Below are 13,710 nucleotides of genomic sequence, written 5' to 3'. Positions count from 1 at the left end.
AGCAGCAGGTGCCCCTGCACTCAACACACAGGGTGGGAGATTCATTCCAGCTGTTAATGGAGGTAGACTTTTGCTAATACACTGAGCAGAAGCAAGTGAAGGGCACACGCGTTTCCATTCTCTCTCTCTCCCTCTAGCAAAGAGGCAGTGAGATAGCTAAGCGGTGACAGCGCTCGCAACCCCTGTAGTTAGCGTCACAGTCACGTGCCAGTCCTGAAGACTCAATCCTAGCTCTAAACTGCCTGCAGTCAATGTGACAACTATTATTAGCAGCAGTAAAACGGTCTCTCAGTAAGGCACAAAGGTACTCTTTGCTTCTAACATGTCATCTTCCCCTTCTGAAAAGTGAGAATTTGAGAACGTGGAATAGGTGGGGGCTGCAAGCAGGCTTAGAAGGACATTCATATGTAGGTATAATACAGAGGCCTGGAAGCTTAGGAAAGGAAAGTCAAGAAAAGGAGCATCAAAAGAGCATCACGAAGAGCATTTTTGCAGGAACACCAAATAAGGAAGAAAACCCCAAGAGTGTTTACAGGGACAGGTTACGTGCTGCTCATAAGACTGAACAAATTATGCAAAAGGAGCGTATACATCTTGGTTTCCAGCACTGCTATGAAATTTGTTGAAATAAGTAACCAAAGAACATAGCCACTACTGCATTCAATTCCTACAAAAAACACAGCTGTATTATCCAAGCACTGATCACCAGAGAAACAATTAGCAGCCTGAAGCTGGAGACACTCCCCACAGAGAAAGTTCAAAGTGGATCTCTTCCTTCTGTCAACCAAAACACATCGCCCAGTTCCCCCACAACCACCCAGCTATGCCACAAAATGTTTGTGCCCCAACAACTGTTTCAGGGAGCTGAAAACTCTGAAAACAGCTAAAAAGCTGTTAAATGTGTCAGCTGGCAGGGTATAGCAGAGAAGTTACAGGAAATATCCTCAGAGCAGTGATAGGCTCTCAGACCACAATCAGAGTTTCGACTCCCTGAGCTGCTCGTGGGAGTGGAGACCACAGAATCAGGTCTTCCTCTGCGTGGCTGCGACATACGATCCCTGTCCATACTACTCCAGGGGAAAAAAAAACCATAAGGAACACTACTGTAAAACTTTCAAATAGCTATTTTTGATTTTCTTTACAATTGCTTACATTAGAAAGACTGTATTAAAATGAGAGTGTCCAGAAAGCCTTGGTTTCACCAGTTTTCACTGTCAATTTTGGAAGAAATCCATGCCCTGAAGCAGTATAACCTCTTCCTTATTACTAGCCTTCCTACACATTCCTTGCCGGCTGAATCAGGATTGGTCTAACTTTAGATGGCAGAACTGCAGGCTAGAAAGTTAAAATCTATGTTTTCTTGGAGCAATACTTACTATATTATAAAAACAATAAACCTTGACAGCAGGTTACCTGCACAGTTCTTTTGTCCTTCTCATCACAACATAAAGAAAAATCCTGAGTACGCTGATCAACAAAAACAAATGTGTTGTTCTTATTAGCTACTACCATATTGCAATGTACTGTAGCTACTGCAGGTCTGCTCTTATTTTGTAAGAGATGTTACATGTTGGTAAACTTTACATATGTCCAGGACAAAACACTGTGTTCACCTCCACTAGCCCAAATAACAGAAAGAAAATAGGGAATTCTGCTTCGTGTTATGCCATTAGGCAGATTATGCATCCATCGACAGGCCCCCTGCAAGAATAAGAAACAGAATTTGCCCCACGAGGGCCCACTGCATCTTTTCATCTGGAAACCTAAAGTATGTCAGGGCCATATCCCATTTTCTACTGTAGGCTGCAAAGGTTCTTGCCAAGAAATGTGCTGCTTTAACATTTTGAATTGAAATTTATTGATGCGCAGGTGACAAGATCAGTAATTCAATGCTCAGAAAAGACTGGAGAGATGGGAGTTGGGGCATGAAAGGAAAGATCTAAGGAGGCACTTATTTTTGGTATAAGTGTTCTTTAAGTCACTGATCAATGTCACACTTACAGGTGTGACAGAATGCTGAAATATCCGAGGTGACCAGTGACAGATCTTACAGATGATAAAGTACTAAGATTAGATTTACATAGGCAGTCTGGTGTGGATTTGAAAAATATGAGCAGAGACCACAGCCATCACTGACCCTATCTTCTTTTGGCAGGAGAACCACAGTGACATCTTTCTGGCATGAACTGTGAACAAGTATGTTAACTAAAAAAGTTGTTTCTGGATGCAAAGCAGGCAATCTGAGCTTAAGTATCACAATTTTGTTTCCAAGAAAGCATCTGATCTTGAACAGCTCCCAGGAGATCTAAGCATCAGTCATTTTCTGTTTAAAAGTACAAACACAGATTTATTCATTTTTAAACAACAAATAATTATCGAATAACTAATAACTACAAAGCCACAGGTTTTTTTTCTGAGGTTTATTCACATGCCTCCCAGTTCCTGGGAACAGCAATACCCCAGCACCATGGCTGTTGAACACGCAACTCAGTTCAGCTGTGAAGAAAATTAAGTTGATAGGGCACCAAAAGTTCTTACTGCAAATTTTACTTGGTAACATTACTAGTTCAAAGCGTTGTCTGCAAAAATGCTATTGACAGCTGCACTCGCTGCACCACACCCATTTTCTATTCTTTTTTCCCTCTGGGTGTCGAGTCCTTTACATCTTCTTGCTCTTGCAGGTCTGAGTCTACAACTCTTTCCTTTTAGTGTTACTTTGAGATAAAGAATTACAGTAGACATTTTTGAAAAATGAATTAGATCACAGTGTGGTAAACAAGCTAGCTTGTCCCTCTCCTCCTCCTCCTCCCATTCCCAGCATGAAAATAGCTAGGGCAAATGCAACAGCTGGGGATCATTACACTGACAGGAATAGTTCAGTAAACTCTGAGAGGGGAAAACATGTCATATCCAAAAAAACCAAAAACACATTAGGGCAATAGGACCAAAAAGAATGCGCAAATTCAACTTCAGGGATACAACTTCAGCTACAACTCTCCTTCCACCGATCTGACTTACAAAAACACCAGTCACTCACCGTTAACTCTTTCCTTCAGCTTCCCACTCAACGTGTTCATGTCATAAAGTTAACAAATACCCTGAAACGGTCAAAGGAGGCACACTGGGACTTAAGGAAAAATAAATTTAAATTGCCAGTTTACTGCCAGCTTCAAGCCACCTCCCATTGACCTATCATTACCTTATCCTCACTGCACCTCTTAAACAGAGTCACAATCATTGTGGCACAGACATTTGTGAAGAGTGGTTGCAGCACTAGGCTACAGAGAGTCTAATCCCATGTGCTGGGTGCGCCTCTAAATTTGCCGCAAGAAACGCCAGTGGGTTAGCTCCCCAGACGCTAGGCACATTTTCTGTATTCTTCTGTGTCATAGCACTACTTGCATAAACAATTCTGAATTTTGGATGCATCTGGCCATAATTCAGAGACATGTCTTACATTTTGTGAATCGTTTCTGATGTTCCTTATCCATGCATTTGCATGAGGCATCACTCTGACATCTCCTACATCAGCTTCAGGTCCATTCTGAACTAGGAAGACACCGATTAACCCTTACAGAGAAATGACATCCTGCATCTCTGAGAGATGCCTTAGAGCTAGGGGCATCCCTCTTTCTGGGGATCTCCACGGTGTTGAAAGATACCAAGTCTATTTGTGGAGGTTCTTCTGCCCTCTACTGGATGAGGTATGGGCCACTGACCTGTTTTACCTTCAGGTGCCTGAACACATATGACAATAAGGCCTAGACCACTAGTGAAAAAACCCCATATATTAACAAGCACTTGCATGACTTGATCTCGTCAAAGTACTGAACAGATATTAATAGTTTAATCAAAGGCTAAGCTAACTCAAATTACCTCACATTTGCTGTGGACCAAGAATGTGCACATAGCTACCACAGATCAGATGGCATGCAGTAACTTGTTCGTGTGTCTGGGCCCTGAGACACAGATCTTGGAAAAAGACAGGTGATTTTCACTGTCAGCCTCTAAGTCACGTTGAACATTTTTGAAGGAGGACTTGCCAAAAAGTATTTAGCTTGAGCAACCAATGAAAGCTGTTGCACTGAGGTGGCAAAGTTGGCATTTACTTTTGGAAGAATTCACCTTTAAGCTAGAATCATATGAATGCTAATCAGCTTTTGAGTAGCTTTATGAAGTTTTCCAAAACCTGAAATTCCTTTAACTCATCTTTGATTAAGCACTACCATACTGCTGTGTTAAACGATCTAGGAACTGCAGACTGGGCTCCAGGATTCAAAAGCCAAATCACTCCAAAGCATTCTTGAATGGAAAACATGTTTATGGATTTCAGAATTCTAGGAATTTGACAAATAACTGCCCCAACACATACTTTGAAAAATATAAGCATATGTTGTTTGACTTCCCCATGTCAAGTACATTTGGGTGTGGAAAAAATTAGCAGTTCCCAAACTTCATTATGTCAAGTTCCACGTCAAAAACAAACAAACAAACAGTCAGATTTAGGATACCATCTGTTTTCCAGAGACAAGAAAACAAGACAAAGTCTAATCCAGATAGCTGCTTCTCATGAGATACATTAAGTGAATAGGAATGAACACTGTCGACATAATACAGATGTCTCTTACTTGACTAGCTTTATGAAGAGGAGAAAGTAGACTGGCACCCGTTCACTTGTTCGTGGTAAAGAGTGAGGAAGAGCAGTGCATGAATTTTCTGCCCTTGGTGATAAGAGAGCTAAGCGGTCCCACTGTCAGCCAAAACTAAGACACAACAGCCCTTATAGTTCCAGCTCAGTGCTAATTCTTGAGCTGCAGAGCTTCCATAAGGGTTCAGACGTGAGTGCGTCTGCTTCTCCACTGCATCTAAGACTTGGCTCTGCAAAATGCAGTGCATGCTACAACCCAAATACAACAGGCATCCTGAGAACGCAGGAGATTGCCTGGAGCAGCAGCAAAGCTAAAGGGTTATTCTTTTCTCTTTTGAAGTCTAAGAAGCAGGTAGCATCATCTACTTCTCTTTCCTACCCTGCCTGTTTGGTAACTAGTAGAAAGTAGCTTTCCCCATCACATATGATATTAGAATATCATGAATTAGAGATGGAGTATGCAGATGAATACTGCTAGTCTCTGCAGAGGCTCCACACCTTTTAAAATCATTAGACTTATACAAGAATTCAATTATCTTAATTCCTTTCAACTTGAGACAGCAGCAAACATTGTTCTACTGATTAAAGTACTATAGAATTGCATTTTCCTCATTCTACATCTTATCGCACTCAAGAGCTCGTGCTGTTTAGTGATAGGATGAAAGATGTATCCTGGCACATCCAAATGCAGAGTGCTCACCTTCTGTAAAATCAATGCCTTGCAAAATACAAGACAAGCTGCAAGTTCTGGCATTTTGTTTTGTTTTTTTCTTCCAAGATTGATGTGTGCTGCAGTTCTTTGCCTCCAAAGCAGACACAGTAATCTGGAAATACCTCAAATACTAATGGATTGATGACTCCCCATTTTTAATTTGAAGACTTTGATTTCAGTTTTCTTTTCTTTTTCCATATTTCTTGGACAAGAATATTCCAATCTCAAAGAAACACATAAAAATAATCAAAAATAGTAATAATATTTTTAATATCTAATAAAAATCTGCTTTTTATATCTGATAGAGGGGCTTGGTAGGGGGAGTGACAGCAGGGAGTAGAAACTTAACAGCTTTGTTTGGCAGCCTCAGCAGTCCTAGAGCTGTATAAGAGAGAAAAATCCTCTAAATACAACTGCTAAAAGCATATTCCATGCACTGGCCACCTTCCCTTAAAAAACATGGCCTTATTCTATCCGGCTTTTTATCCTCAACTTCTACTGCTCTTTACCTTTCTGTCCAAAATGTCACTGAAAGTCATCTTCCTCTCCTCTCAGATCACATTACACCCTCTTGAAATCAGTCATCATCTTACTTCTGAGGCCACTTTGCTCAAGACCCTTGTACACACCCACAAGTCTCTCTCAAATTTTCACCTGTAGCTAGGGGAGTCCACTACTTCTGATAAAACATAACCCTGTTGTTTTATTCTTCCCTCTAATCTTTTCCCACTGTTTGTTGCCATCTATTATGCTGCTCATTATGAAGGTACTGTCTGTTCTCATCTTCTCAATCTTTCTGCAAATTCCAAGAAATCCCTCCAGATCCTCTTCTCTTCTCTCTCCGTAGATACCACCTCCCGAAATTTAACCTCTATATGTCCACATAATCTTTCAGAATCATGACTCAAAGGCCCATAAAAATATCCCATGTATTTGCAGGAGAATACCACTATCTAAAACAAAATCATGTTTAGATATACACATTCCACTCCTTCCACACTCTCCAAATAGCAACATGCTGAAACTTAAAACATGATACTCTATCCCCTTCAAGACAAAGAGCTTCCACGCCAAAACCAGCCCTTATGCTGCTATTAAACAGCCTTAAAACACTGCTCACAAGAGCCCTACAGGCACAGAGAAGAGGAAGACATTTAAACTTCAAAATTAAAACTTTGAAAGACAAGTGAAATTGTCCCCAAGATCTAAGCACTGCAAGTCACTGCATACATAGCTCTAACCTAGTTCTGTGATACGCTTATGGGTGTCCTCAGAACGACAGGTCACAGGAGTCAGTGGGAAACCCAAAATCTGGACAACTGCCCAGGTTGGACAGAAAAGAAAAAGCAAGCAGATTCAATATGCAAGGAAAAAAACCCACAACCCACAACCAATTATACAGTGCCTACAAAACAAAGAAAGCAGAGCCTGCTAACCTTCTCGCAAGCTGTGGTATGAATCCTGATATGTACTTGAACAGCTCTTCCCTTGCTTTGACACAGTCTCTGCAAGCGGCACAATCCCGACATAGGCAGGCTGGAGTGTCTTGGCTTTATCCAACATATTAGAGGAAATCCCTGGACCTGAAGGCAGATTCTGTAACAGAGGAGGCGTCTCAGGCTAGTGGAAGGGATGCTTAATCCTCACAAGAGACGCAGTCACAATCCCTCTCTACCAGGTTTCTGTCTCTGCACCAAGAGGGAGAAGGGAATAAAAGTAGCTTACTGCTAGATTCCAAAGCTGTACTTGCATAGGAACAGAGAGGTACTGGAGGCAGAGACAAATCCTGAGAGCCAACATCTAAAGATCAGAATCAGCAAGTCTCTTGGCAAAACTTTTCTTCCTGCTATCTCAAAACTCAGACAGAAACTTCCCTGTTTCAGCAAGCGGGTGTAAGCATTCAGGATCCCAATATGCAGAGCTGTGCTTATCAACAGACGCGTGGACTTCTTCATGGGGCCACTTGCAGTAACAGCCAACCTCATTCACCCAAAATAGTGAACAGTTGGTTTCTCTACTCACACCACAGACACCTGCCAGACAGGCAGTATCATGTGATGTAGCACTACCCTCCCTCCCCCTGCACCTCCCAACTGTAAGCGCGCTGTGCACACAGCTAGGAGAACACACCACTCTGGAAGCACAAGCCACGCTGCCTTCCCTCCCCCCCCCCCCCCCTTCTCGTTTAAACTATTAGAGAATGAATTTTCTTTGTGGCGAAAGCTAAGCTGACATTTCTGGAAACAATGTTCTTACACATACTGGCTCTGTGACAGCATACAGGCAGCTGCAGGCTATTTCTATACAAGCACACATTCCTGCCTCTTCTTCCCTCAAATCTTAAGCTGGTAGGACCACTTAGCTGAAGATAACCAGCAGACCTCAATCAATAACCCTCTGCTGCAAGCCACTAAAACTTCAGAATCTGTGCTCATTTGGAGGTAACTGTCTCACTAGAAACTTATTTAATGTGCATCACGAGTGGACATCATACAGTTGACAATCTTTGGTTATGTGGACTACCCAGGCAGGGACTGGAATTGGAACTGGTCAGAGACAGGCACGCTCCATCCTAGCGACAGCCAGCAGGTGCTCTCAGCCGTACTGCTCAATACTTTGTTGTTTCTTAATCTGACAAAACATGCATCATGAAAGATGCAATGAAGTCTGCGGAAAAAAAAATAGAATAAACCAGAAAGCTGATCAGTAAGTACGCATATCTGACAAAAAGTATTCTGGTATCTTTCCAGAAAGAAATACGAATAGTAATCAGTGTCATCCTACATATCTGAAGTAAAGACAGCCACATGGACTTTACAAAAATAAGAAGGTGAATATTCCAAACCATATTGTAACAAAATATTGAAACGATCTCCATTCCCTATTCCACTGGCCACACCCCAAATTGAGACAAAAATTTCTTATCTCTAAATAGTTTGAGGAGCATCCAACCATTTTACAGAGCAAGGCTGGAATGAGAACCACAAGAAAAAAAAGTCCCTTGAAAATGAAGTTAAAATCCTAGGAAAGAAGTGCTCAACCAAACTAAAAAAACCCACCACTTGAATTCTGCCATAAGGGACACAAGAGGAAAAAATAAAATGTCTTTTTAGGTCTAAGTTAGAGACTAAAAACTAATATACAGAATTTTACATGCTTATTAAATAATGATGCTACAGGGCATCAGTTATGTTTCTGAGCACCTTCAACAATACACTTCTTATGTGAGATGTTTAACCTTCACTCAGAAAAGAATCCAAGCTCCGAAGTTCCTGTGGGTAAAAGAATGGCGCTGGTGATAAACAAAGCTCCCTAACAGTACTATCCCTGAATTACAAGTGCATACTCTTAGCACAAACCCTCATCTTCAATTTAAGGTTTGTAAGGGCCTCGTAAAGGTTCGGTTTCACAATGAACTTTGGCCAATTTAAGTTCATATTACTGCATAAATGAGTGATCCCGCTCTTGCATGAGTATTAGCGGTCATGAGGCTGCATAGAGCTGCCTCGGGAAGCTGAGCCAGCAGATCACAAGAGTGCTAAGGCCAGCACGAAGGAGGGGAGAAACACACTGTCCAGACCTCCCCTTTCGACAGCAACACAGAACTGCATGTAGAGTCAGGCCCGATGCTCTGTGCAGACAGGTCCCATAACTACTGTAATTACTAAAGAACAACTACCCTGCGCCAGACTGAATCCTGCTTTGCCTGGCAAGCAATATACTGTCTGGATGGTGGAAATGAAAAGATTCAGCTGCAGAGGTCAAAGATTAGTATTACTCGGACAAACAAGGCCTCTGAAATAACAGCTCAGTACAGTGTGTAATGCCTGGCAAACGTGACAGCTCTACGCAGCTGACACACAGACACCCACATATTGCTGAAATTGCCCAAAGATGTTGCTTGAGTTCTGATGAGGCAAACTTTAAGACCTGAAAAAAGAGATGCACCAAACAGCTAGTTATATGTGAGAGACAGCATATTACCAGTTTTGGCAATCTAATGAAATAACCTGTCCTCTACTGCTATAACTGGCGACTCCAACTTCATGTAGATTTGATCCTCTCAGTGTATTACTGCAGAGCTGCAGATATGTCTACAGCACATACCTTCCTCTCTTCCTATGTAGGAAATAGCTTGGGAAAAAACCATGATTGGTTGAATAGCAGTTTCAAATGACCTTTGGAAGAATTTTTCTATTAAATCTCAATAAAATCTTTTCTTCAGAGAGCACAATTTTCTAAAATTTTGTCCTACAGTGTCAAAACCTTATTTACTATTCTGGGAGAAGGAACAATTATCCCAAACAGAAAAGCATGAGCTGGAATATTCCAACAGGGACTTGGATAATGCTCTACAAGCTGTAAGAGGACAAACGCTAGGGGCCCAGGCTGGAGGAGAACTTGAACACATGAGTAAATGCTTGTGAAGTACCTCCTTGCAAAATACAGATTCTCACACATGAGTAAAGACCAAGAGCAACTTATCTTGTATGAAACATGGATACTGTTGCCAGATGTTAACAGGCATCAAAAAGTTAAACCAGAGTTTAATTTGTCTTACTGGATCCTGACCTACTAATAAGACACAAGAGATGACATGGACAGAAATGTCAAAGGTCTCTAAGAACAAGTAAAGCCTGATGAATAACTTAGGCAGTTAGTTTGGAAATTAGCAGGGTAGGTGGGAAAGTCTGTTTCATTGCAGAGGCAAGATACCAACAACAGTTTCAGTTGCTTAACTACTCTAGAAAAGAAGCATCAACCCACTCCAATGCATGATTGACGTTCAGTGTCTTGCACAACCTCTACTCTGGAATTGGCAACAACGCTTTTGGCAGAAAGATCACCTGTATCAGTGGGACCTAGAGCTAGAACCTAGCATTTTGCCCGAAGATACCTAGCGTATGATGTCTGATTACTGAGATACTTGCCACAGATTTCTGGGTTGGAAAGCATCAGGCACAATTTTCATAATCACTCCAAGAAACATCTATGGAGCCTTGCATCCTCTGACTTTCAAAGGTGAAATGCAATACCGACTTACAGACTGTGGGCATGTATTCTTCCTCAAGAGGCTGCATTACTATTTATACCCTCACACAGAAGTAAAAAGTATCATCAGGTGCACATACAGCTTGCGCAGATACTGCTGCTAGCACTGAGGCCTGGTGGGCACAGGATGCAATACTCATATTTGAATGTCAGTTATCATTATTTACTCACTTTCAGTCAGCTTAGGCGTAACATGAAACTGCATCCTCAGTTTTATCAAAAAATGAATGAATGTATTCTTTAAATTAATGAGCAGATAGAAAACTTGCTGACCAAAACCCACCAAACTTAAAATGTGCACTTTTTTCTCCTTTTACCTCCAGGTTTCCCTGCAGCTCAGTGCAGGTTCCCTGTCTTCCTTTTCCCACTAATAATATTCTCAGAGGGGGATGCAGGGATTGCATCCTGCAGGGATTTGCATGCACACAATATAGTGATGAAGTCCCAGCAATGCACCATTAAAAACTGGCAAACAGCTGCAATATATGTTCCCTCAGACAACGTGAGAAAGATTTGAGGCTGGGTCTGAGCCAAATGCGCCCTTTGAAAGAAGTATGAGCCCACTACATTTAAACATCTGTCTCCGATTTTTCTACGAAGCACAGAAAAGCAAAAAAAAAAAAATAGAATCCTGAATCTACATCACTGTAAAGTTTTGATGTCTTCTAACTCTACTTATACTTTCATACTTGTAACTATATTCATATTTTATACTTGAAAATAAATACAGACTTCACACTGATACTTGTGCCGCTTACTTCTCAGCTAAGCTTCACGTTTATTTAATGTGAGTTTGCTCTGGATGTTCCCAGGATCCTGCCTCCCACCAACAGTGACCTTCAGGAAGGGGTAGAAACACCAGGCTGGAAGCACTGTACATTCTTGCTTCTCCAGTTCTCAGGAAGAGCATGAAGTTTACATGCTCTGATCCTTTCGACTAGCTGGTGACAGTTAATGCTGCCAGTTAGTGCTCAGAAGACTCCTAGACGTGACAGGTAGCCAAAGGTAAACCAACTTGCAGATGTAAAAAAAAGGCAAGGACAGCAGACATGTCTGGGAATCTGGATCTTTGCCTTAGTTTTTTGAGCGGCTTGTCAGACCCTCAGCCCACTCTGGGATATACCACCACCCCCACTTTTGGCAAGTTGACTGTCATTGAGCTCTGACTACTGTGAGCTGAAAGTGTAAAAATAGCTGCTGCACAGGCTGGAAAACCTATCAGATGATGTCAACATGCACTTTGAGCCCTCCCCTCCCCCCCACCACTTCCTTTTCTCTGACACTTTCTCATTACCTCACTGCCTCTAATTCTGAAAGTGCTTCTCTCTGCATCTTCCAGCTGCCAAAGTGAACTCTACACAGCAGCGAGAGCCAAATCAACCCCCAGCACATATATAAACTCTGCCACCCACCCCATTCCTTGGGACGCATCCAAGATGTCACTTTGCCTTTCTCTGAAAACATGCGCATGAAATCCATAATCCCTCTCTGCAAAACACAGGAGCAAGAAGAATCGGTTCAGCCCAAAGAATGCGGTGCTCATCTGCATTTGATTAACTCTGTAGATGAGTAGTTTCCAACCAGCAAGGCGAGTCACTGCTGTGAGCGAGGTGTAGCGAGGCAGCAGCAGTAATGCCCATCCCCCTCTTCCTAACACCGAGCCCGCCAGCACTGCCTCTGCGGCGGACTGTGCAGAGCTGAGGAGGCAGGAGAGGGAGAACAACGCAGCCACAACCTTTGCTTTTCCCACCTCTCCCCTCCCCACCGCAAGTGCTCACAGTGCTGCTGATCAGAGGTGATCTGCAAAGAGACTGTGGCAGCATTAGCAGAAGGGCAGAAAAGAGGGGATGGAGATAGAGGAAGGGAAGGAAGCAGAAATGTTAGATAATTTAAGGTCTGTACCTCCCCCCCTCCCTCCAGGACCTGCTGCACTTAGGAAGCCGGGGGGCCATAAAGAGAAGGCAACAGTCAAGAAACCTGCTCTACTCCAGATCGTATCAAAGCAAAAGCAGTAGGCAGCACATTCTCCTAGAATTACTAAAAGGAAGTGTTACCACAGCTCAGAAGGTGTTGTCTACATACTTAAGGAAATCAATGCAACATTTGAAGACTAGCCAGTTAAATCCACTTTTTTTGGAGTAAATTTTTTCTTTTGAAAACGGTTCTGTCAATACTGCCCTCCAGAAAGCTGTACGTACACTCTTACTACAAAACAGTGTTGCCTATGTAGAGATTTCTCTCCAACAGAAGCAATCCATCTAGTAGGAGAAGTTCTCTGGCTAATTTAATGGAAGGATTCTGGCCGCAGTAGAAAACTTCAGAGTCGAAGGAAGGAGGAAACCAGAGAGGTTGAGAGAGAGAAGTTTTATAGCTAGCTTCTAAACAACTGCAATCCAGTGGGCACATGGGCCCAAAGACAAGCAAATAAATTAAAAACACACATCCAAACACTTTTTATCTGCTCTTTTTACCATTTTGGTTTATAAATTCTGGTTAGATGCAAACACAGTCACACATCTCCTTGTAGTTTAAAGTTACTAACCCTTCTTCAAGTTACCACCCACAACCATAACTCTGTGCCAGTGCAAAGTTAGAAAGGTTTACTCAAATCACCTTTGCTAAGCAAGCAAACTTCACAGTGAGAGTTCATATATCATGTACAGCATCTCAAGTGTGGGGCACTTGTCTCCGATGAAGGGGCTCAACTTACAGCTGCTCCTACTGGAACTGCAACAGAACATCCAGGGTCCCTTGGTTCAGAAATTCGATTATTCGTCTTGCTCCATCTAAAACAGGTTCTTCAGTCCAAAGTGATTCCCTAAGAGCAGTAGTTTACTTGTTCTAAAAGAGTCAAAGTTTTCAAGCCAGAGATAGTCACCCAAGACTTGACGCATTTAAACTTGTTCTCATCAGTCTTCCCACCTACAGCTGGTTCCTCTAATTCACCTATGTGCACCCCAAATACCTTTAACCTCTGCATGGGTGGGTGGGGGGAATGTGCTCACACGCATAGATGTGCATTTCCCCGCTACAACCACAACGCTCAAACAAACATCCAGAAGTTGTAGAAAGACTGACACATGAAAAAGTATGCACAGTGCCCAGTCAAGAACACTGAGCATAAGAAGCAAGACTCAAAACATTTGCTCTTGCAGATAGTCCATGTTTTAATTTAAACCAATATGAATGAGTGAAAACAAACAAACAAAAAAAACCCTACAACATTTGGTATTGTTCCTGAAAGCAGAAGAAAAAGTAAGTTCTGGCTGCCAGACGAAAGGGGGTATTGGGCAGGACA

The 13,710-nt window shown here is 42.2% G+C and overlaps 1 protein-coding gene across 2 annotated transcripts in view; it reads right to left on the bottom strand.

The window, feature by feature from the left end:
- The window catches only part of MRTFA (myocardin related transcription factor A), an 88,697-nt gene that overhangs the window by 41,150 nt on the left and 33,837 nt on the right, over positions 1-13,710 (bottom strand). For both annotated transcript variants that reach the window (XM_064512067.1, XM_026101690.2), the window contains exon 4: positions 6,797-6,956. In XM_064512067.1, the coding sequence (XP_064368137.1) occupies positions 6,797-6,956 (160 nt within the window). The remainder of the gene's footprint in view (positions 1-6,796; positions 6,957-13,710) is intronic.

Source organism: Dromaius novaehollandiae, chromosome 1 (genome assembly GCF_036370855.1).
Source record: "Dromaius novaehollandiae isolate bDroNov1 chromosome 1, bDroNov1.hap1, whole genome shotgun sequence".
NCBI lineage: Eukaryota > Metazoa > Chordata > Aves > Casuariiformes > Dromaiidae > Dromaius > Dromaius novaehollandiae.
This window is presented reverse-complemented; position numbering and strand designations above follow the sequence as displayed.